The sequence below is a fragment of the Physella acuta genome, unplaced genomic scaffold, assembly GCF_028476545.2.
Source record: "Physella acuta isolate Inbredline_101_S28 unplaced genomic scaffold, ASM2847654v3 ptg000496l, whole genome shotgun sequence".
In the NCBI taxonomy this organism is placed as follows: domain Eukaryota; kingdom Metazoa; phylum Mollusca; class Gastropoda; family Physidae; genus Physella; species Physella acuta.
In genome coordinates, this window is record NW_026732015.1 from 436,707 (window position 1) to 464,016 (window position 27,310).

General features: G+C 37.8%; 1 protein-coding gene across 1 annotated transcript; it reads right to left on the reverse strand.

Moving 5' to 3' along the window:
- Window positions 1–4,812: 4,812 nt before the first annotated feature.
- Window positions 4,813–26,810, reverse strand: LOC131944538 (uncharacterized). The gene is made up of 5 exons (XM_059305212.1): window positions 26,726–26,810; window positions 17,396–17,539; window positions 15,386–15,904; window positions 5,630–5,778; window positions 4,813–5,328 (listed from the first exon to the last, which is right to left on the reverse strand). The coding sequence occupies exons 1-5, from the start codon at window positions 26,808–26,810 to the stop codon at window positions 4,813–4,815; spliced, it is 1,413 nt and encodes a 470-aa protein (XP_059161195.1).
- Between the last annotated feature and the right edge of the window lie 500 nt (window positions 26,811–27,310).

A 27,310-nucleotide genomic window follows, 5' to 3' on the forward strand; every position in this document is an offset into this window, starting at 1 on the left:
AATTTCCGTTGACTGGAAGTAGTAATTTACGCTACTTCCGATTTCTCAAAAAACTAATGTAAATTTTAAAAGTACTAATAATATTGCGCACTATTATGCGCTTTTTTTATTTGCGTTCACTTGGTGTGCAATTAATTTGTCTACGAGATTTTATTCTATTTTTAAAACTTTAAGTATTTAAAATGGATTAAAAATCATGTCTATAGCCCGAGTTTCCATCCCCTGTTATTTTATATAAGAATATTCGAGAAAGTTTAGGGGAGATCACTCCCGGTTTATTTTTCTGTTGGCTCTAACGGTACATAAAACAAAACAAAACTTGTACGAAAGTTCTGTTTTTGTAACTTTAAAAAAATTGTCTATTACAAAGAACTAGTGTAGCCTACTCTTCACGCGCACTGACGCGATCTCAGAACAAATGTTTCCATTACACTCTTTATGATGTCACTAGCCGTCCCGGCCAGGCCCTGCTCTGGCTTCTGTGAAAAACCCTTCCGTTAAAGACCATCACCTGTGTGTTTAGTAATCATCATAAACCCGGCATTGCCCACCCAAACCACAACCAACCAAAACCAAAACAACAAAACGCAAACATAACGCTAACACAATTACAAATACAAACGAAAACAAAAACTTACAACAAACCAACCACAACCACAAACACCAATACGAACACAAAGAAAAAAGCAAACGAAAACAAACCAAATCCAAACACAAAACCAACCACAAACACAAACCCAAAGAAAAAAACAAACGAAAAAGCAAACGAAAACAAACCAAATACAAACGCAAAACCAACCACAAACCCAAAGAAAAAAAACACAAAAGAAAAAACAAACGAAAACAAACCAAATCCAAACGCAAAACCAACCTCAAACACAAATACAAACACAAACCCAATGAAAATAAAACACAAACGAAAACGAAAAAAGAAAGAACAAAAACGAACCAAATCAAAACGCAACCACTAACGCAAACCCAACCTAAACACAAAGAAAACACTAACGCGAATATAAACGCAAAGTGCTCACGGGGCTGAATCGCCTACTTCAACTTAATAAACGACTATAGTACCCCAACTTATTCATAGTCTTTTGCACTCACTTTAATGAACGTAGGCGCGAAACCGAACACGGGAGGCCCGGGACCCCAAAAAGCACCCTGTCTGGGCGCCAGAGGACGCACCATGACGTCACCGCCTGATTGAACTTAGTAAACGCCAATAGTGCATAACTTATTTAGTCTTTTGAACTCACGCGAACGTAGATACCATAGCGTACACCGGAAGGCCCGGGGCGCCAAATAGCACCCTGTCGGGGTGCCGGAGGACGCCCGGATTTGATTCAATTAAAGACTATAGTAACCTTTCTTATCCATAGTCTATCGCACTGTTTAAAACAAAATTATGCAGCATAGCGCTCACATGATAGCCCAGGGTGCCAAATCAAACCGTGCAGGGGCGCCGGCGGACGCGCCTGTTTCAATTTAGTGAACAAAAATGATAATACTCCAAGCTTATCCGTAAATGGAAAGAAATAAACGTATATGATTTGTAGGACCTGGCTTATTAAATGTTATTGATTTTAAAAAAAAATAATAATTATTGAACAGTATGTTCAGTGTATAGAATAAATAAAAGGCAGTGTTAAAAATACCTAACGACATTGCACTTAATCAATCCCCGCTAATTGTGTAATTATTTTTTTTTTCTTAACACCAAAAACAAAGTAATAAAATGTTAATTCTCTCTTCTTAAGGATTTATTTTTCATTAAAGGGAAGTAACTTTGCAGTCAATACATTTCCGACACAATTTTAGAAATTTTATAAACGTCGATACACTTTTTAAAAATTTTATGTCGTGTTCATAATTGAAAATTATTCTTCTAAGTAAATAGAATGAAAATTGTTTTAAAGACTTTCAATGGTAATTTTTCGACTCGTAAATTTAGACTTTGAGCACGATAAAAAATCTAACACTTAAATCCGTAGAACTGTCAACGACAAATTTTTTTTTGCCACACGTTACAGAACTGAGCTTTATATATTAGACTAGCCGTCCCGGCCAGGCCCTGCTCTGGCTTCTGTGAAAAACCCTTCTGTTAAAGACCATCACCTGTGTGTTTAGTAATCATCATAAACCCGGCATTGCCCACCCAAACCACCACCAACCAAAACCAAAACAACAAAACGCAAACATAACGCTAACACAATTACAAATACAAACGAAAACAAAAACTTACAACAAACCAACCACAAACACAAACACCAATACGAACACAAAGAAAAAAGCAAACGAAAACAAACCAAATCCAAACACAAAACCAACCACAAACACAAACACAAAGAAAAAAACACAAAAGAAAAAACAAACGAAAACAAACCAAATCCAAACGCAAAACCAACCTCAAACACAAACACAAACACAAACCCAATGAAAATAAAACACAAACGAAAAAAGAAAGAACAAAAACGAACCAAATCAAAACGCAACCACTAACGCAAACCCAACCTAAACACAAAGAAAACACTAACGCGAATATAAACGCAAAGTGCTCACGGGGCTGAATCGCCTGCTTCAACTTAATAAACGACTATAGTACCCCAACTTATTCATAGCCTTTTGCACTCACTTTAATGAACGTAGGCGCGAAACCGAACACGGGAGGCCCGGGACCCCAAAAAGCACCCTGTCTGGGCGCCAGAGGACGCACCATGACGTCACCGCCTGATTGAACTTAGTAAACGCCTATAGTGCATAACTTATTCATAGTCTTTTGAACTCACGCGAACGTAGATACCATAGCGTACACCGGAAGGCCCGGGGCGCCAAATAGCACCCTGTCGGGGTGCCGGAGGACGCCCGGATTTGATTCACTTAAAGACTATAGTAACCTTTCTTATCCATAGTCTATCGCACTGTTCAAAACAAAATTATGCAGCATAGCGCTCACATGATAGCCCAGGGTGCCAAATCGAACCGTGCAAGGGCGCCGGCGGACGCGCCTGTTTCAATTTAGTGAACAAAAATGATAATACTCCAAGCTTATCCGTAAATGGAAAGAAATAAACATATAGGATTTGTAGGACCTGGCTTATTAAATGTTATTGATTTAAAAAAAAATTATTGAACAGTATGTTCAGTGTATAGAATAAATAAAAGGCGGTGTTAAAAATACCTAACGACATTGCACTTAATCAATCCCCGCTAATTATGTAATTATTTTTTTTTCTTAACACCAAAAACAAAGTAATAATAAAATGTAAATTTTTTCTTCTTAAGAATTTTTTTTTTATTAAAGGGAAGTAACTGTGCAGTCAATACATTTCCGACACAATTTTAGAAATTTTATAAACGTCGATACACTTTTTAAAAATTTTATGTCGCGTTCATAATTGAAAATTCTTCTTCTAAGTAAATAGAGTGAAAATTGTTTTTAAAGACTTTCAATGGTAATTTTTTGACTCGTAAATTTAGACTATGAGCACGATAAAAAATCTAACACTTAAATCCGTAGAAGTGTCAACGACAAACTTTTTTGTTTTTTGCCACACGTTACAGAACTGAGCTTTATATATTAGATTCAAATGTTACCATCACGTAATTTTATACGCGTGACCTAATGTTCTGTCTATACATATCGCTGTCGTTGTTGCATCAGAAAAAACAACATGAACTTTCAATGTACTTTAATCCCCTCCGCACCCGTCGTCGACCGTTCTGGTGTAAGAAGAGACGCCTGCTCTTTTGGGAGCAACAGGTAGAACTACTGAAGTGACACCAACCTGGCGCCACTATATTATGGTTTGGGAATAGATTATAGTGGCCTGACAAATCCCTCTTGTAGGGCAATCTTTGTAACAAATATAAATGACAAGGTGCTAATTGGCCACCTGACCGCGTGGAACGAGGATACCCTGGTATACGACGCGACCTGCCCCTATACTGGGCGACCAACCAACTGACCACATTTAGGTAGACGCGGGAAATTCGTGTCACCCAACAGCACACTAACTATTGGCACGTTTACCATCTAGACAAATGAAAAACAATACAATTTATGAACCGCCCACCTCCCCACACCCTCCCTATCACAGATAAAAATGCTTAAAAGTAATAGGTCGAGGTTTCATAAAGTCACACCAATATTAACAAAGGGAAATAACCAATGTAATTTAATTTTCAATTAAAAATCAAAGCTTCCTTTTATTATTCAAAATTTAATACCAAGTGACCATTAGGAAAAAAGATGTTTCGGCAGAAATTACGAAACGCGATTGTTCTGCGCAGTGACCTTAATAGCTGCGCTAGGGTTAGCGTTAGAGTTAGGGTTAGGGTTCTGCGGTTTGTTTGTAAACACACACATGCCCAGTACCATCGAACACAGCGTTACGAATGAAGGCGGTAGTTTCTCTCCATTGCGCATGCGTGTCTTTTTTGCGGCTAGGTTCGGCCAATTTAATAATATCACTTATTATAATTTTGTTGCCCTCGTGGAGAAGAAACCTTCCCAGGAGTATTCTTCCCATATTACATCGTAATCGATGAATGGTAATGAACAAAATACATATCCACATACATACTTTAATTTATATATGCATGTCTATAAGTTGTATAATAACAACATACAACTTTTTAATAACGGAATAACCCGTTAACATTTTTTTTTCTTTCACTTGAAATAAATTAAAGCAAAAGATTATCATAACAGAAAATTTAAAGATTACAAAGCTTTCAATAGCGTATATATTCGCTACAGAAAAATAAGCAGCATAGTTAATTCTTCATTGAAGATTTAAACTTATAATGACGTTAAACAGATCTAAATTTCATTTCACTGAATGATTCATTATACATGGAATACCAGTATACAAATCTTGTACCCCAACCAGCGTTAAGATGAGAGTTATCGCAGTATCCAAACCACCACGCTCCGCGACGGTCAGCTGCACAGTTTCCACCAGCATTGCCATTATTGCGGTCAAACGTTGAAAACATCCTACCATTGTGGTAGGCTAGACCATCACCAGCATTTCCAGTGAAGTTTCCCACGTGTAGCCTAAAGCCGTCTGCCTCGCTAGAAATGTTGAAGCTGGAATACTTGCCGAAATATTTTGTCCCATTGAAGATCATATCCACTCTAAGTTCTGTTAGACGGTTTGACGTTAAGAGATAAATGTTTTCATTACCCAGGTAAAAATTACCTGAACTGAAATCACCAAACCCAATTTTGTATTCCGTCCAGTTCCTGAAAAAATCTACAGTCCCAGAAACACGTCTTTGAAAAATGGTCCATCCTCCACCGTCAGTCACTGTGTCACACATGACCTGAAGTTCAGAGGTTAGGTTCACCAAAGGTCAAGGGTCATTACTGTCTACTCCTATACATAGTCCTCGCTTGCCTTTAAAAAGTATGTCGTTTTTATTTCATAAGTTTTTAATAGAGTATTGGAGAGAATGGGTGAGAGGACACCATAGAACTACACAATAGAAAAGATATATATAGCAAAGCACTGAGGTATATGCATTATATTAGTTGTTTTAAATTTAGAAAACATGCTTTGTGAAATGATGAAACTTCAATATTCAAATGGAGACACAACAAATAATAAAAAGATTACATAAATACATTACCTGTGCAAAACTGGAAGTCATTTTCTGAGATGGAACCATCAGACAGGACTGTGATGTTTCTGGTTGTGTTACAGAACTTTCCAGTAGACCATATCTCTCCTTGAACATTTGTGTCTGACGTGTTCAATGGGACTAGCCAGGAACCTGTTATATCAAACCAAACTTGAAATATATTGTGAGAATGTATTTATATATATCGTGACATTAAATGAAGGACATAGGTTGATTATCTAGGTAAACACACTTAATAAAAGTAGTTTATTTCTTGCATTATCCTTCAATGTTATTATGCGTTCGTTGTCATGTAAAATTACACTTTTCTTAATTAAACAACACGTATTATAACAAGTAAAGTGGCATTTTGGGAGCAAGAACGGATATATTACATTTAAATACATTTCAATAGAAAAAAATATTTTGAGATATTGGTGGCGGGTAGTGAGTGTTAAAAAATGAGGTGAGTTAATTTGACAATTAAGTTGGTAGGCCTATATATCGTACACTAGTTTATAAAACGTGTTAGACCTGTGGCAAATCTATGGTAATGTTCCACTCCCTATCCGGAGTATAACGACAGAACACAAGTTCCATTGAAATAATTTTTTATGTTTGGGGTAATTGTCCCTCGCCAGATAGCAAACAGTCAACTCGCACAACACCACCCCACACAGTACCCACACAGCTTGTTTTTCCTTACACACATTACACCTAACATATTTATGATTATCACAATTCTTATATTCGCATTTATTTTTCTTCAAACTAGCAACACTAAAGTCAAGTAAATATTAAATTTTGTGTAGTTACGTATGAAAAGCCAAGGGAAGGCTGGCCAAACGTCCTATTTCAGTTATCTAAGAACATTTGACTCCATCAGTTGAAAGGATTAGCAGAACAAAAATTGTTAAAGCGTCTGTCCAATTGACATAGGGGGCAGTACACATAGAGCTGCCACACACGGGGACTTATATGAGTGGCATGTCAATGTTCGTTTTTTTAAATTTAAAAAATCTATTAAGTGATTGTTTGGGTAACTCAATACACTAAATTTGTTTTTAAAGTGAATTAGTTTACAAAAAACTTAATCATTTCCTAATTATAAGAGGTCATTTACTTTGATTCCTGATTCGATTTTAAAGGAACTCTTCTACTTTGAAAGCAATTATTTTATTTTTTTCTGCATCACTGTTCAATCTTCCTAACACATGCACTTTTTAAAATATTTTACACTTTTTTGAAAATGTGTCAACTATTTATCGATTTTTCCGTCAGTAATAAAAACATTAAGGATGTCCGACACTGCAATTGTTTTTAGAATTTGAAATTAATTTTATCAACAGTAGGTGTGAGGTAATTACATACCCTATGCAATTTCCCTACTTTGTTCAAGGATCAGTTATAAGAAGTAAGAACTTACTTTTTCAATATTAGACAAGTTAGAGGTTTTGACTCATGTCCTAAGTAATGGAACTATTACACCGTGGTCGTAAATTTTAACTGTTGCAGTGCTGTAGTACACAAGTACGCTACAGTAGTGTCGAACACTAGAAATATTAAAGTAGTGTCGACCACGAGAACTATTGCAATATCGTATTCAATAGGACTATTAAAGTAACGTAGCTACTTGAACTATTACATTTCCGTTGTCGCTAAAACTATTGCAGTATCGCCGCACACAATAGGGCTCAATAAAACCTGCATGAGCCATAGAACTGGTTAGTGACCTACTTACCAGCCCTATAACTATTACAATACGGTGAAACAATATTTTTTCAATAATCATACACAGGACAACTTGTTTTCTTTTTCGTGATCTCTATTAAGGACTGTATGCATGATATAGATTTCATGTGTAAGCGACACTTTAAAAGTATTATAAAATAGAACACTTTTGATAAGATTGTCATATTATAAAACAAACACGTAAAACATATAAACATACCCAAGCTACAATGTCTTGTGGATTGGTTGTAGATGTAGCTGTAGCACGTTTTGTTGGAACTTGAACAACGTGAGGCGCAGGACAAAAGACTGACTTGGTTAAACTCTTCATAGACGGGCAGCGTGGTCAAGTTTGTGTCATCAACAGCTTTATACTCGGTTTGTTTTACCGAGTTGTTTGATTGGACTAAGTGTAAAGAAAACACAGTGTAGGCCCTACATGTTATTTAGAGGAATTAAATGCAATTGGCATTACTTTTATTGACATGCCGTGTCCAGTGATGTAAATCAGGGGTCTCCAAACTACAGCTTTATACTCTGTTTGTTTTATTTGGTCGATTGACTGGACTAAGGGTACAGAAAACACATTGTAAGCCCTACATTATATTCAGGGTAATTAAAGGCGGTTGGCATTACTTTCATTGATATGCCGTGTTCAGTCATACAGATAAAATGTATTTCATATACATACGATATCCTGTAATAAATGATGATGTATAGCAGTGCTTATTTCATATCTGTTAAATGCTGTACATTAATACATTAAATATTTCCTATATCATTGGCTGCATCGTGTCTACTTATTAAAATAGAACGTAACATATAACTTACGACACATAACTAACCTTGTGTAATGATACACTGGGCTATTATAAAGAATGTGGTCCACATGTTTGTTCAGCTGGTCTACGTGTATTCTACTAGGTGGTATAAATCTTTCCTGTGTATAAAATAATCTCTAGATTTATATGATTTATATATATATATATATATATATATATATATATATATATATATATATGAAGCATAAGATGGCTCACTGCTAAATTTAAAATAAGAAAACCATGAAAAACATAAAACGTGTTCTGTCTGGTATTTCTGTACTGTCTTCCAGTTTGGTGACGTTAGTTGTGGTGTTTTATAGCAACCATCGGTGGTTGCGACATGTTTTATGACAGTAGCGCTAAAACTAGAATTCAGTAGTGTACTACATGTATTTATTCAACAGCGCAGTTTATGTTTACAATTACAACGTGTTTTCGCTAGTGCATAAAAGGGCCTGTTTGCTACCATGCACATTTGTTTGTATTTTAAATGGAATATAGATAAGTATATATCAGGGGTCGGCAACCTTTTGAGACGGAAGATCCAAAAGTAACAATTTACAAAAAGTTCCAGGTTTTAAAGAGCCACTAACATTTTTATTTCAATGTTTGGTATTTGATTAGGATTAGGTAAATAAGTTTAATTTTTTTTATTTTAAAATAAATAGATATAAATATGAAATAATATTTATTCATATAAAAACATACAAGTGTTTCGCACAAAACATATTAAATTATTTTAGCTAGCTCTGCTATGATAAGCTTAGTTATCAAATAATATAATTATAGGACTATCCCAATCCACTTTTGAAGCTCTTAACTTTTTTTTTCTTTACTGACATCACCGGCGCAGGAGGTGTCTCCCTTTAGCCAGGCAGGCCTCAAAACGGCAAACTTCGACTAACTGGCTTAAATATCGGTTTGATTACCGTGAATCGGTCGCTTCTGTCCTTTGGTTCTCACCTAGCTTATCTTCCACCCCACATAGCCTAGGGTAAACTCGTGCCCCACAGTCCAGTACCTAGCTCAACCGTAGGAAGCTAACAACTAAAAAAACTACGTCACTCAGGTCATATTTACGATTACTGACAGATAGGGAAATGCATTTTGAATAAAATAACATTCCCCACTTAACGATATTGGAAAAAGTCGACACTCGGGAAGTGGCAAGCATTGCAAGGCTGTGGGGCTGGGCTTGGTGCCCAAGCGACTGTCAGCCGTCCGAATACTCTCTACTCCCACCTATTCTCATTCGCTGATTCGTGTTTTTATTATGTTTAAACTTTTGTTTCTTTACTGTATATAATTTGTTATGGGATTTGAAAATAAAATGATACAATAATTTCTAATATTTGTGCATGGAACTTGAGAGACGCCACTTGACATCAAAAGAGCCGCATGCGGCTCGCGAGCCGCAGGTTGCCGACCCCTGGTATATATGCAGGTGTGGCCAAGCGACCCTCTGATCAAAGGAACCAACACAATTGTTGCACTGTAAAATATAATTAAAATGATGCTGGTATTTGTGTGAATGTTTTGAAAACATTATTGAAGTCTTTATGACGAATAACGGTAAAGAGTAGAGCCACGAGATAGAGTAGAGCCACGGGACAGAGTAGAGCCACGGGACTATTTACAACTCATATGAGTAAAACCTGTTTGTCATCATCAGACCACAACACTCCTCTACAGCATCAGTCGACACATTCAAGTTATGACAATAAAAATTATTCCAATACACTACAACTTAACACGGTCAACGAGTCGGTCCTAGGACCACAGGTGCTTTGACCATAGGGGGTTTGACCATAAGGGGTTTGACCACAGCGGAGCTTTGACCATAGGGGATTTGACCACAGGGGGTTTGACCACAGCGGGGCTTTGACCACAGGGGGTTTGACCACAGCGGGCCTTTGACCATAGGGGGTTTGATCATAGGGGGTTTGACCATAGGGGGTGACCACTGGTGTTTTCTCAGCAGAGAAAGACAAATAGCCAATTGTAGTTATAATGTCTCAAATCACCCCGTCACAAGTTATGTTTGATCTAGATAAAATGTTATGGCTTGCTGATGGCGTCTTCTGCATGGTTGAATGATTTATTATTTTTGTTATTACCTGTTGTTGTAGTTAACAGGTACGACCGCTCGATACAACCACTACAAGAGACGACAAGACGACACTACTACATACTACACCACGTGACAAACATATATTAGACTCTGTCACAAGACTAAACTAAACCAGAACTATTGAAAACAGTTGACGTCAGTTTCCTTAGGATATATAGTTTCTAGAAATATAGGCCTATAGTCAATATGAATTCTCATGAGAGACTAAAGCTTTTACGAATGATAGAAAATTATTTATATTTTCTTGTTTTCAGTGCATTTAATAAAAGTTTGTACTTTTAGAGGTTTTTATATTTGTTTTTCAACATATAAAGTTACATGAGTGTTGTCATGTACGTATGGCTACCTTTGTGAAGTTCACTTCATTGCCAGAAGCAAAGGTCTGCCCTATGTTACATTAACATAAGGAACGGTAAATGACATAGCACTTTCCAGATGCATAGCTAAATAGGTAACATACAAAGATAAATGCACCTGATGATTTTGAAAGAAAAAATCTAACAAAGCATAACAACATAAACGTAACTTTTGCAAGAATCTATAACTGTAACATAAATTTCTAAAGCATAAGAATCAAGTGTAGAAGTCATACGTCATTTATTCTATTGATATCTGAAAAGATTACATTTTAAATTAATTTTACACGGTTCATTAGTTTTATCAGTCTTGTTGGTGTGCACCCATGCGTGGATATCTTGGTCTTCTACACAACTCAATGTTTACTACAACAATATAAAATACACATTGATTATTCATTTAGAAAGGCACCACTGATGCGATATTTCTCAAACGTACAGATGCTTAATATAAAGAGTGAAGCATTTTACAAGTACAATTTTTACTGTACAAGTCGTTTTCTAGTACCATTATGTTTGACATTTTGTACACAAAACGCAACGATCAGTTAAAGGCTGATCATACATTATTTTTGTCGATACATTAATATCCAATTGGTTTCCATAATTTGTTGTGTCATCCCTTTATGTCAGACAACTGCAACAAATGTCACTTCGGCTGTATCTAGTCTGGATCAAGTCACGTTTGAATACTTGAACCCATACAAACAAAATAGTCAGGCTAATGTACCACGCAACGTGTATCGCTAGTTTGATCAAGATAACTAAAATAAAGACCACAATATCAAAATGTGGAACGGTTTGAACGACCGAAGCTTTTGTTTTCAATTTAATGATTAAAGGAAAGTAGTCGTTTTTGTATAGAGTTTTGTATTGTTTATTTGACTGAAGCAAGTTCAGTTTCAACGAAACATAACCAAAACATGGCATCAACAATTTAAGAGCCATACATTATCTTACACCATGTATACATAACAGTGATCGTCAACATAATCATGTATAGCTCATCTTACACTTAGTCGGTTCCATGACATATTACACTTAATCATCTTATACTTAGTCATCTCACCCTTAGTCATATTACACAAAGCCAACTTACAGCCCGGTGACATTGTTGTGGTTATCGGCGTCAAATATTGTATGCAACATCATCGTTCGATACGAGATTGCCATCACCAGATTGTTAGATAGCGCGGTAAAGCCAATGTACCTGTGTAGCTAGTGGCTTCGATTGACTGCACATAAGGTGTCCCACAATGGTATTGTAAAACTTAATGTTTTAGGGGTTTTATTTCAGCGTCAGCCCCTAAACACACTAAACCCCAGTCAGTGACCCCCACCAAACTCATCGTCAGCCCCTAAACACACTAAATCTCAGTCAGTGACCCCCACCAAACTCAGGGTCAGACCCTAAATACACTAAATCTCAGTCAGTGACCCCCACCAAACTCAGGGTCAGACCCTAAACACACTAAATCTCAGTCAGTGACCCCCACCAAACTCAGGGTCAGACCCTAAATACACTAAATCTCAGTCAGTGACCCCCACCAAACTCAGGGTCAGACCCTAAACACACTAAATCTCAGTCAGTGACCCCAACCAATCTCAGGGTCAGACCCTAAATACACTAAATCCCAGTCAGTGACCCCAATCTGAGGGTCAGCACCTAAACATGATCCTAGTGTGTTGCTCTGTACTTTAGAGTTTCTCGTCATCAGAAAAAAAAAGTTTTACAAAATAACTGATTTAGATTTCAAAAGCCAAAACATTTTGTCAATTGAAGAAAACAATTTAATTTGTTTTTGTTTATAAAGAAAACACCTATTACAAGTAATGTGTTTAATGAAATGTAAAAAAGAAAATATATGTTTTCAAAGTTTTACACAGCAGATAAAATGCTCCTTATTAATAAAAAAAAATAATCATATATTTTCAAAAAATATTTGTTTTAACCCTCACTACCATTTTGTAGTTGTATTTAGCCACACTGTTTGCTATACATGAGAGATGTTTGGTGAGAGCAAACATGTATATTTTAATGTCGTAACATCCAGTTATTCAACCCACTGTGTCATAGTTTAGACGTTAATTTATGATAAGAAAGTGGATCACACTAAGGTTTTCTACAAGTGGCTGTGCATGTATACATTTATTATGAGGTGCTAGGCAGGCCTAAATTAAAAATAAACACAAAATAGTCCATAAACATGTAGTTATTTCACAATATTATACAAAATATGAAGAAGTAAGTAAACATGATATAAAACACATATAATACATTTGCAAATACAAGTTTTTAATAATCAAGAAAAAATGAGTGAGAAAGCTACATTTCCTTTAAAATGACACAATATTTCAAAACATTATTATTATGTAAAGCAATAAGTGCAGCTACGTGTAGCAATAATTAAGTTGTTACATTAAGCTACAAACGAATAATAAAATCATAGGCTTTTGATTTAGAGAAATCTACAAATATGTTCACAGTTTAAAAAAAAAACATTTCTGTTTATTTTTCTTGGTTAAAAAATAATTGATTAGGTAGATTTGAATATTTGAGTGCATCTGATCTTGCTTCTTCTCGTTGCTTATGGTATAAATTCCCCTTTCTAATAAATTGATTTGATGTGTAGGCCTACCGTGTAATTTTACATTTCTTCACTACACGATCTCTTTAAGAGTAGAAAGTGTGTATTGAAAGTATAGTTGTTATAAATCAGGGGTCTCCAAACTACGGCCCGCGGGCCGTTTGCGGCCCGCGAGGTCCTCTCATCCGGCCCGCGGTGATCTATTTGTTCACGGAAAAAAATGATTGTTAGAGGTGGCTGAGGAACCTTGCCCCGAAAATTCAAAACAATTTGAAAATGTATCTTTACGTGCAAATACCATTGCCCGCAGTGTTGCAGACATTGACGAAAACATTGTCACTCAAATAGTGAAAATTGCAAACAAGTTTCGCAATTTTTCAATTGCAATGGATGAGTCGCTGGACAGCTGTTCCATGTTTTTGGAACAAGTACAGGGCAACAACTTGACGCACTTTCAGCAGTGCAAGGTCTTCATGGCTGAAGCAACAGCTGAGTTCCCCACATAATTTGTATGCGAGATCATCAAGGACCTTCAACTGCAGTTTCAGTAGCAGTTTTCTGACTAGGATTCAAAGGCAGAAGAAGTGAGACTGTTTCAAAACTCATTTGAAGCAATTGTAACCAGTTGCCCCAGATAAACTGCAGATGGAGGTCCATTGAATTGAAAGCAAATGACTTCCTCGGAGACAAGTTTAAAAATGGCGGGTGGGTTTTTGTATTTGCCCAAGGAGAATAAACTTGGAACTCGAGTGTGTTCTCGACCCCCGACAGTGTTTCTTTCAGACTTTTTCTCCTGGAGTGGGGGGGGGGATTTAAATGTGTATATTTTTCTATATAAATTATATTTCGTTGGGGGAGGGGGGGGGGGCAGGGGGGGGGACACCGCCACCCCAAAGAGATGCATGTAAGGAACTCTGGCCCCCGAAATAATATTTAATAGTTAAAACGGCCCTAGGGCTGAAAAGTTTGGAGACCCCTGTTATAAATCATTAACTTTACTTAAAGCTTAGAAGTTTAATACATTAAGTTTAGTTAAAGTATGTAAGTCATAAAACATCAAGTTTAACTTAGGAATAGAAGTTATAAAACATCTAGCTTGGCTAAAGTATAGAAGTTATTAGAAGAACATTAAGGTTGTATTAAGTAAAGAAATTCCAATCATAAAAAAATCTCCCTTGCAGATTCTTCCTGGGCTGTCAAAAGGCTAGAGAAGTAAATCCAGAATGACAAGCAGGTGTGATTTTCGGGTCAACAGGGCGAGGATTGAAAAACTATGTTGACACATAATATTTAATGGTGTTGATAATATAACAAAACAAATATCAAAATAAACATTATTTACACAATTGTTTACTTGTGAATACAGTGGTTGATAAGAAAAATAGTTGATAAAAATGTGCCCTAAATGTAGTTGCAACGTTCATTAATTTTTTAAATGTTCTTTTGGATCTATCAATGAAATGATTATAAAACATTATACAATGAATATTTATTTATTTATCTGATGGCGTCCACAGGGCCGGCGCTACCTCTAAAGCGAACTAGGCGGTCGACTAGGGCGCTGTCCGTAGGGGGGTGCTGTCCGTAGGGGGGCGCCAAAATGGGTTGGAAAAACAAATTAAAAATGGAGGGGGGTGCAAATCGATAGTTTGAGGGGGGGGGGGTAGCAAATCGAAAGTTTGAGGGGGGGGGGGTGCAAATAGAAAGTTGCCCGTAGCGCAGGGAAGGGTCGCTACGCCTCTGATAGTACGGAGGCGCAAAAAAAAATTGAGGGGGTCGGGCGCTTTTAATAAGTTTTGCCTAGGCCCTAGGGCGCTAAATACCCTGACGCCGGCACTGGGCGTCCAATGATTTACAATTCAAACCTAAAAAACAGGAATGTGCTGATTTTCAAAATAAAAGATAGCTTTTTAACATATAAATGTATGATCACAAACAATATACACCTTACATATTTAAAAAAATAAGGTAGATAATAAAATTATAACACCGATAAAATGAGATAACAAACCTTTCAATTGCCTATATATTTCTTAGAAAATTAAACAGGAAAGTTATGGTACGTTGATCTAAATTTCATTTCACTAACTGTCACATTTTTCATGGATGACCACATTAATTTGTCTGTACCCCAAACGGCGTTGAGGAAACAGTACAGGCAAGCTCTAAACCACCACCCTCCGTGACTGTAAGCCACACAGTTATAATTCCAAGCGTCATTTTTGCGGTCAAACGTTGAAAACATCATACCGTTGTGGTAGCCTAGACTATTGTTAGCATTTCCTGTGTAGCCACCAACATATAGCCTGTAGCCGTCTTCCTCGCTAGAAATGGTAAACCTGGAATACTTGGCGAAATAATTTGTTCCATCAAAGACCATATCTACTCTCAGTTCTGTTGCGTTTGTATACGTTAATAGATAAATGTTTTCATTGCCCAGGTAAAAATTACCCGAACTGAAATCACCAAACCCATTTTTGTATTCCGTCCAGTTCCTATAAAAATCTACAGTCCCAGAAACACGTCTTTGGAAAATGGTCCATCCTCCACCGTCTGTCACTGTGTCACACATGACCTGAAGTCCAGAGCTTAGAGTCACCAATTGCCGAGAGTTACTGCTGTCTACTCCTAAGCATAGATCGCGCTGACCTAATAAATGAATAAGTACGATACCAGTTTTAGTGTCTGCAAGACTACACTTAATTTTTTAATAAACGTGTGTTTCGGGGATCATCCATTAAATGACGTCTTGTTTATTTTATGATTTTTATCTTTCCCCGTCCCTTCCCACTGTCACATATCTTAACAAAAAGTCAGACCCCACATTCAAAAAGACGTCACGCCTCAGGCAACATGTTAATGTCTTAAAAACATTGATTTCGGCGGAGCATGTTTCTGACAACACTATCTATTCGTATGCGGAGAACACAGAAACATGTGAACTCTACTTCACCTGCCCGTGTCCCGCAAAGTCCCAATAGGCAAATTTATAATTGACATCTTTAATATAAAAAAAATATTTTCCGATTAGGTGCAAAAGTAGTGGAATAGTTTTAATAGAGAGTCCGCGTAGGAAAGTTGAATTACGAGAATAGGGCATTTTTTTCAAATTAAATTATATCCCAAATTATCCAGTTCCACAGCTGAACAAAGAAAGATTTATATAAAATAATTAACGCCTGAAATAGTTTAGTGTAGTTACTCATTATTGGCAGAGATTCCAGAACTAGAGAGGCCAGATCCATATTTAGAAGCTACTGCTGGCTTAAGAGTAGTTTTTTCCGTAGCTCTAGATCTAGATTTTAAATCTAGAATCTAGATCTAGATCTTGATACATTCATTGCATTCTCTAATTATAAGATCTGTAATATTTGCTAATAGTTTAATAAAGACTTTTATTAATTGAATTTGGTTTATTGTGTATTACTTATTGTTGTATGTTTTTCTTTTTAGCTAATTATGATTTTGTTTTCACGTTTTAACTAATAATTTTATTTTGGCCAGTTCGTTTTTCGGTATAAGTTGCCATTATACATATACATTTCAACAGTCGTCACTGTAAGTCCATGTATTTTTCTGTAAAACTATTTTTTGTTTGATCTTAACATCAAGCGACGTCACTAAGCCGTTGAAAGTTTTTCAGTTTTTGAGAAAACAATGCGTTTGTTCTGATGTTTATAATTTAAGTGGTTTAACTACCAATGAATATATTATTAAATTTTTTAACGTCTTTAAATGAATTTGTTATTGTCATTTTGGTAAAAAAATTACATTATTCTCTACCTAAATACCTATTTTTCAGCTCTATACACAGTGCAAATTCTCTCCTGTAACCAAACAGACGAGCAAAAAAAGAATTATATATACAAACATGTAAACAACTAGAGTTTTAGTAGTATACAGATTTAACAGCAAAGTATTGGAACTAACAGTGACGTTGTTGGGGGTCTGGTCACCACAATCAAATAGATGAATAATATGAGCACACATTGTGGATATTTGTAACATGTTATGTAACGCTAATTAAGATACATTTTTGAAAAATTAAAATATCATATTATTTATCAAATTATAATATGCTTGCACACATTTTTTTATCATATAAAAACACGTGATATATAACACTACTTTTTACATCACCTGTGCAAAACAAGAAGTCTGTATATGAGATGGAACCATCAGACAGGACCGTGATGTTTCTGGTTGTGTTACAAAACTTGCCACTTGAGAAAATTTTTCCCTGAACTTTTTGTTGTGAAGCTTTCAGTGGGACTAGCCAAGAACCTGTTACATGAAACCAAAATCAAGTATATAAAGTATATTACAAAAATAATTTCGTCATTTACAGATTTTATTTTGTTAAAATCTGTAGGTAAATGTTCATCATAATATGACATCCAGATGGTCTAAAACACATTATCATCGTCCAAATACTTGATACTTGGCCGAAATAGCAGACAGGTCATTTTACAAATTATTTTTCTTATGAAGAAACTCAAATTAGTTTTGACTGAAAAAGATTGTGGGCGATTAGTTGGAAATACTTGGACATCTAATCAAAGATTTCAAAATGAAAAACCCTATACTGTTTAGAAAGAATACGTCGTAAGGAGTCATCCATAAGTGAAGACACGCTTTTTTAAAACTATTTTTACCTGCCCCCTTCCCCTCCGTCACAAATCGTCTCAAAAAGCCAGACCCCCCCACCCTATAATGAAATCACACCTCAGCCTACAAACCCCGATCAAAATTGCAGTTGAATTTGTCTCAAAATACTATACTTTTCGAAAATCTTGTCTGATCTTTATCAACATATAGTATTTTAATCAATTCCAATTCCAATTTATTGAAACAGTTTTCTAAAACGCGAAATAACGGCTAAAATTCGTTTTCAAACATTACTTTTTTATAATACAAAAGTGTGACGTCACACATATGAACCACCTACCCCCTTATCACACACTGTCAAAAAATTACGGAACCCCTTCCCTAAGAGTATGGCGTCATTTATGGGCGATCCCTATCAAAGGCTGTTTTTACAATGTGGGTATGCTTTAGTTTTGTCATTAAACGTCTGTGTTAAATATCAGAGAAAAAGAATTCAGTTTTGTTGTGTATAGGTCGAACAGTAAAGCGCTCAACTACAAACATAGCCTACACATTTTAGGTTAAATGAAAGTATATTTTCGGAATTCTGTTTTTGTGTTGTCAACATAGGCCACATAGATCAACTTGAATGTGAACTTTACTTCTTAGCGTCTATAAATTTCGCAAGGTAGGAATCCCGGAAGGGTGCCATTTGGCGCCCAGTGCTTCCACGCGTACGCTATGGTGCAAACGTTCGTTTTAAAGAGTGCTATGGCCTATGGATACGATAGATTACTATAGTCATTTACTAAATCGAATTAGACGTGTCTTTAATCGTTTTGTAACTGAACCTATTTTTAAATTATATACATTACAAGACAAATCAGCATACGGCAAATATTAAGGGCTTGAAATTATAAAAAATAGTAAAAAACAACACCCGAAATCTGGTTGTGGTTTCCTGCTGGCTAAACATTGATTTTTAAATAGTAATTTTTTTTTCATTAAACTGCCTTACTAAATTTTCAAAACTTCTTCATAGATTTCTCTTGTTTCTCTTTTAAAAGCGTCGTATTGCCTAGTCGACCCATAGTGCTTAAAATTGAGCTTGCTTTTTTTTATTTTAAAGCTGATACATTAAAAGTTCTTCCCAAAAGCTTGTTTAAAAACAAATTCTTACCTCCCCTCCCCCCCCCCCCCCAATCTTTGATTACTTGCAAATTTTATTTACCTTTAATGAAAAAGTTCGCACGCAACCATTAGACTATTTAAAATGTGTTTGGCCCTATATTCAATTATTATTTTACTAGAATATATGCACAGCTTTGGAATATCAAAGTTGATGTATGGGGCTCTTAGTCGACTATTTACATGAGTGTTAGGAGCCCTTTATTTGACTATTCCAATGAGCTTTTAAGACAACTTAAAGTAAAGCATGGGAATAGTTTGATGTTTGCCCTTTTTATCCTAATGTTTATGTGACTATTTGTTTTGGTTACAACTGGGTAAGACAGTGACTGTAAAATTTTATATAATTTAAAGTTAATTCTGCCTCTTTAAGTATATGTCATTCTTATCACAAAAATCTTTCTAGAATAATGTTGCATTTTACAACACGGTATGATCTGTATATCAGTTTCATACATGTGATTCTAAGAAAATGATTTCAAAAACTTAAAACATGTGAACTTACCCAGGCTACAATGTCTTGTGGTTTTGTTGTAGATGTAGCTGTAGCACGTTTTGTTGGAATTTGAACAAAGATGGGCGCAGGACAAAAGACTGACTTGGTCAAACTCTACATTGATGGGAAGCGTGGTCAAGTTTATGTCATCAACAGCTTTATACTGGGTTTGTTTTATTGGGTTCGTTGTCTTGACTGTAAGTGAAGAAATATATATTCAATTTTCGAAAATTTAATCGTTAAGTTGTAAAGACGTGGTTGGGTCGTTTAGCACACTGTCACTTATCCAGGAGGTCGGAGTTCTATTCCTATACTTAAGACCCTACATGTCTCATTATTTAACGTCCTTATGTTAGTAGCTACCTCCTAGTTAGAGAAGTAAAATGTTGCTGGGCGTACTTCTGTTGCTGGATCAGTTATACACAAACGCTTCATTATCTTTCAATAGACTAGACGCGAACTTTTTTTTTACTATGGGTTTAACAAGACTACATTTCTATTCATTGGCATGAACTAGGCTACTTATCATTACAATTGCATAGAGTCTAGACGAACAAACTACCTATCGTTACATAGCCTAGACAGTAGTGAACTTTATTTCAAGAGAATAAAGATTCTACACAAATCCTTCACTTACATTCCTTTTTCTTCAGCTATGTTATTCCATTTATAGCTATTTATTTATTTACACACAAATTCTTTCGCACTGAGATCAGTGTTTCTTCCAGACTTTTTTCTCCGGGGGGGGGGGGGGCACTTGAAATTTTCGGGGGGGGGGGGGGGCGGGGGGCGGTAAACTTTCTTCGAGGGGGGGGGGCGGACACTGTTAAAAGTATATATTTTCTATATAAATTATATAAATTTCATTTCGTTCGGGGGGGGGGGCGGTAAAAAATTTTCGGGGGGGCTAAGCCCCCCCGAAGAGATGCCTGGAAGAAACTCTGACTGAGATACTATCAAACTCATACAATAAAGTATACATTTTGCAGCATTACCCCACCCCCCACCTCCCCAAATATTTTTTCAGACATATTTTGTCCGGTTTTAGGGGGGGGGGGTGGCACTTGATATTATCGGATGGGGGGGTTGTGACACTGGTAAAAGTATGTCATTTCTATATAAATACCATTTCGTTGTGGGGGGGGGGGGGAATAGACTTTCTTCTCCCACCCCACCCCCAAAGAGATACATGGAAGAAACTCTGACCATGACTACTTCTACCTCGCTCGCACAAACCTAATTTGATGAACAACTTACTTATTGTAGTAATTCTAACTAACCTTGTGTGATGATACACTGGATAATAATGACAATTAAGGTCCACATATTTGTGCAACAGCTTTACGGTATACACAATATTGGCTTCTGAAGTGTCGTATAGCTGTTTGCTGAAAAAAAGATACACACATTATTATTATACAAAATATCATTTAGACAACATAACATACTAATATACAAGATTTGTCTAAACTACTTTAATAATCTGATGATATATCAGCGATCTGGTGCCGTTACCTGCAGGAACTTTAACAGCTACAATATTTTATTGTGATTTCTACTTTTATCCTCTTCTGGTTAACGCGATACAATATTTAATCAAAATAAATATTGAGCCACAGGGCAAAGTAAAGCTACGGGACAGAGTAGATCCAAGGGTCAGAGTAGAGCCACGGGACAGAGTAGAGCCACAGGACATAATAGAGCCACGGGACAGAGTAGAGCCAAGGGTCAGAGTAGAGCCACGGGACAGAGTAGAGCCACAGGACATAATAGAGCCACGGGACAGAGTAGAGCCACGGGACAGAGTAGCGCCACGTGACAGAGTAGAGCCACGGGACAGAGTAGAGCCAAGGGTCAGAGTAGAGCCACGGGACAGAGTAGAGCCACGGGACAGAGTAGAGCCACAGGACATAATAGAGCCACGGGACAGAGTAGAGCCACGGGACAGAGTAGAGCCACAGGACATAATAGAGCCACGGGACAGAGTAGAGCCACGGGACAGAGTAGAGCCACGGGACAGAGTAGAGCCACGGGACAGAGTAGAGCCACGGGACAGAGTAGAGCCATGGGACTGAGTAGAGCCACGGGACAGAGTAGAGCCACGGGACAGAGTAGAGCCACGGGACAGAGCCATCGGACAGAGCCACGGGACAGAATAGAGCCACGGGACAGAGTAGAGCCACGGGACAGAGTAGAGCCACGGGACAGAGTAGAGCCACGGGTCAGAGTAGAGCCACGGGACAGAGTAGAACCACGGGACAGAGAAGAGCCACGGGACAGAGCCATCGGACAGAGCCACGGGACAGAGTAGAGCCACGGGACGGAGTAGAGCCACGGGACAGAGTAGAGCCACGGGACAGAGTAGAGCCACGGGACATAGTAGTTCCACGGGACAGAATAGAGCCACGGGACAGAGTAGAGCCACGGGACATAGTAGAGCCACGGGACAGAGTAGAGCCACGGGACAGAGCCACGGGACAGAGTAGAGCCACGGGATAGAGTAGAACAAATGGAAAGAGTAGAGCCACTGGACAGAGTAGAGCCACGGGACATAATAGAGCCACAGGACAGAGTAGAGCGAATGGACAGAGTAGAACAAAGGGACATAGTAGAGCGACTGGACAAAGTAGAACAAAGGGACAGAGTAGAGCCACGGGACAGAGTAGAGCCATGGGACAGAGCCACGGGACAGAGTAGAGCCACGGGACAGAGTAGAGCCACGGGACAGAGTAGAGCCACGGGACAGAGCCACGGGACAGAGTAGAGCCACGGGACAGAGTAGAACAAATGGAAAGAGTAGAGCCACGGGACAGAATAGAGCCATGGGACAGAGCCACGGGACAGAGTAGAGCCACGGGACAGAGTAGAGCCACGGGACAGAGTAGAGCCACGGGACAGAGCCACAGGACAGAGCCACGGGACAGAGTAGAGCCACGGGACAGAGTAGAGCCACGGGACAGAGTAGAGCCACGGGAGAGAGTAGAGCCACGGGACAGAGTAGAGCCACGGGACAGAGTAGAGCCACGGGACAGAGTAGAGCCACGGGACATAGTAGAGCCACGGGACAGAGTAGAGCCACGGGACAGAGTAGAGCCACGGGACAGAGTAGAGCCACGGGACAGAGCCACGTGACAGAGTAGAGCCACGGGACAGAGTAGAGCCACGGGACAGAGTAGAGCCACGGGACAGAGCCACGGGACAGAGTAGAGCCATGGGACAGAGTAGAGCCACGGGACATAGTAGAGCCACGGGACAGAGTAGAGCCACGGGACAGAGCCACGTGACAGAGTAGAGCCACGGGACAGAGTAGAGCCACGGGACAGAATAGAGTCACGGGACAGAGTAGAGCCACGGGACAGAGCCACGGGACAGAGTAGAGCCATGGGACAGAGTAGAGCCACGGGACAGAATAGAGTCACGGGACAGAGTAGAGCCACGGGACATAGTAGAGCCAAGGGACAGAGTAGAGCCACGGGACAGAGTAGAACAAATGGAAAGAGTAGAGCCACGGGACAGAGTAGAGCCACGGGACATAGTAGAGCCACGGGACAAAGTAGAGCCACGGGACAGAGTAGAGCCACGGGACAGAGTAGAGCCACGGGACAGAGTAGAGCCACGGGACCTAGTAGAGCGATTGGACAGAGTAGAACAAAGTGACAGAGTAGAGCCACGGGACAGAGTAGAGCCACGGGACAGAGTAGAGCCACGGGACAGAGCCACTGGACAGAGTAAAGCCACAGGACAGAGTAGAGCCACAGGACAGAGTAGAGCCACGGGACAGAGTAGAGCCACGGGACAGAGTAGAGCCACGGGACAGAGTAGAGCCACGGGACAGAGTAGAGCCACGGGACAGAGTAGAGCCACGGGACAGAGTAGAGCCACGGGACAGAGTAGAGCCACGGGACAGAGTAGAGCCACGGGACAGAGTAGAGCCCCGGGACAGAGTAGAGCCACGGGACTTAGTAGAGCCACGGGACAGAGTAGAGCCACAGGACAGAGTAGAGCCACGGGACTTAGAAGAGCCACGGGACAGAGTAGAGCCACGGGACAGAGTAGAGCCACGGGACAGAGTAGAGCCACAGGACAGAGTAGAGCCACGGGACTTAGTAGAGCCACGGGACAGAGTAGAGCCACGGGACAGAGTAGAGCCACGGGACAGAGTAGAGCCACGGGACAGAGTAGAGCCACGGGACAGAGTAGAGCCACGGGACAGAGTAGAGCCACGGGACAGAGTAGAGCCCCGGGACAGAGTAAAGCATCGGGACAAAGTAAAATCAAAAGACTAAGTAGAGCCACGGAATAAAACAACTATGATAAAAAGTAACGGGACGACACAATCAAAATAAAAAGGTTTCTAGATTGTCAATAGTGTAATCAGTGTTAAGCTGTTTAACCTGTACAAGTTTGGAATTCTATATTGATATATTGAAAAAATAAACTTCCAGATAGGCGTATCACGACATTATTTGGAATAAATGTTTATAATTCATGGGAGAGACCAAATTAGATTCACAAGAATTACAATTGATAAATAAAAATTAGCTATATATCTAAAGCAAAGTAACATTTACATTACATGTTACCCCGACAATTGTCACAATGTTACTCTTTATAACATTAAAGCACGAACGAAATAAAAGAAAAACGAGTTCAATTTTCTTATGCACAAGTTAAAATTATAAAAATGAAAAATATATTTCAAACATTTAATTAGATCAGAGCTTCTTGCTAGTTCTAACACTTTTCTTTCTTGCATAAATCATTAAATATCAGGGTTCTTGGGGATAAATGAATAACATAAGTTCTAGCCACAGCTTATTTTCTTTGTGAAATCTTATGTTCTTATCGATTCACTTTTAAAGACAGTCATGTTAACGATATTGCTAGACCATTTAAAAAACAACTATTTACAACTTATATGAGCAAAGGCTGTTTGTCAGCATCAGACCACAACAATCCTCTTCATCATCAGACCACAGTTTCAAGTTATGACAATAAAAACTATTCCAATACACTACAACTAAACACGGGCAATGAGTCATCCTACGTCAGATTAAAATATTTTCTGCTGCAAATGCTTCACAACAACATGCATATTATTTGAACAACATTTAGATTTTTCAATACAGAAGTTTTATTTATAAAATTATAATTTTCGAATTCTACATATTTAAAAGCGTATCTTTAAATATTATATTAAATTACATTTCGAATGATCTAACTAAAAACAAACATTCACAAAAGTAATCTTTCGAGCCTATAAAATAGAAAATAAGGCACTACTATAATCAAGTCAATCTGGAACAAAACAGAAAAAAATTGTCAAACCGTTTTTAAAAAAAAAACACTCACAAGTTCTGACAAATATAACAACCTACATTCTCTTAAAGACAAATTTCATATGGTATTTATAATGTCACGAATCACCTCGTTACAGGTCATGTTTGATCTAGATAAAATTTTATGGCTTGCTGATTGCGTCTTCTGCATGGTTGAATGATTTATTAATTTTTGTTATTACCTGTTGTTGTAGTTAACAGGTACGACCGCATGATGCAACCACTACAAGAGACGACAAGACGACACCACTACATACTACACCACGTGACAAACATATATCAGACTCTGTTACAAGACTAAACTAAACCAGAACTATTGAAAACAGTTGACGTCAGTTTCCTTAAGATACATAGTTTCTAGAACTATAGGCCTATAGTCAATATGAATTCTCATGAGAGACAAAAGCTTTTACGAATGATAGAAAATTATTTATATTTTCTTGTTTTCAGTGAATTTATAAAAGTTTGTACTTTTACAGGTTTTTATATTTGTTTTTCAACATATAAAGTTACATGAGTGTTGTCATGTACGTATGGCTACCTTTGTGAAGTTCACTTCATTGCCAGAAGCAAAGGTCTGCCCTATATGTTACATTAACATAAGGAACGGTAAATGACATAGCACTTTCCAGATGCATAGCTAAATAGGTAACATACAAAGATAAATGCACCTGATGATTTTGAATGAAAAAATCTAACAAAACATAACAATATAAACGTAACTTTTGCAAGAATCTATAACGTGCTGTAAAATGTAACATAACTTTCTAAAGCATAAGAATCAAGTGTAGAAGTCATACGTCATTTGTTCTATTGATATCTGAAAAGATTACATTTTAAATTACTTTTACACGGTTCATTTATTTTAGTTTTACCTGACTTGTTTGTGTGCACCCATGCGTGGATGTCTTGGTCTTTTACACAACTCAACGTTCATTAAAGCAATATAAAAAACACATTGATTATTCATTGAGAAATGCACCACTGATGCGATATTTCTCTAACGTAAAAATGCTTAATGTAAAGAGTGAAGCATTTCAGCTGCACAATTTTTACTGTACAAGTCGTCATCTATCACCATTGTGTTTGGCTTTACGCTACAAGACGACTAGTTACATTAGCACCAAACATCAGACGTCATAAAATGTAAAAATAACGATCTATTCTAAATCTAAACATTCAGAAAGAAAACACTAACACTAAAATATAAAACACCAATCATTAAATCAAAAACTGTTTCATAGAAAGGCGTTTATTATTTATGATAAAACGCAATTTGTGAAACACTTGTTGCTGCATATAATCAGGATAGCACTGCATAGTTCTTTCAAAGGCGTATTGTACACACAACGCTTCGATCATTTAAAGGCTGATCATAAATTTTTTTTGTCGATAAATTAATATATAATTGGTTTTCATAGTTTGTTGTGTCATTCCTTAACGTCGAACAACTGCATCAAATGCCACTTCGGCTGTATCTAGTCTGGATCAAGTCACGCTTGAATACTTGAACCCACACAAACAAAACTGTCAGGCTAATGTACCACGCCACGTGTATCGCTAGTTTGATCAACATATCTAAAATAAAGACCACCATATCAAAACGTGGAACGGTTTGAACGACCGAAGCTTTTCTTTTCGATTTAATGTTTAATGGAAAAAAGTCGTTTTTGTATAAAGTTTTGTATTGTTTATTTGACTGAAACAAGTTCAGTTTCAAGGGAACATTAACCTAACCAGGCAACAACAATTTTTTAAGAGCCATAAATTATCTTATACCATTTAGACATAACAGTGATCGTTAGCATAATCATGTATAGCTCATCTTACATCAAGTCATATTACACTTAATCAACTTACACTTAGTGATCTTACACTTCGTCATATTACACTTTGTCATCTTACACTGAGTCATCTTACACCCAGTCTTCTTACACTTAGTCATCTTACACCTAACTATCTTACACTTAGTCATCTTACGTCTAATCATCTTGCACCTAATCATCTTACACTTAGTCATCTTACACGTAGTCATGTTACACCTAGTCATCTTACATTTAGTACTCTTACACTTAATCGTTTACATCTAGTCATCATTAGTCATCTTACAATACATCAGCTTACACTTAGTCATCTCACACTTTGTCATATTACACAAAGCCAACTTACAGCCCGTTGACATCGTAATGGTTGTCGGCGTAAAATATTGTTGACAACATCATCGTTCGATACGAGATTGCCATCACCAGATTGTTAGATAGCGCGGGAAAGCCAATGTACCTGTGTAGCTAGTGGCTTCAATTGACTGCACATAAGGTGTGCCACAATGGTACTGTAAAACTGAATGTTTTAGGTGTTTTATTTCAGCGTCAGCCTCTAAACACACTTAACCCCAGTTGATGACCCCCACCAATATTAGGGTCAGCCCCTAGACACACTTAACCC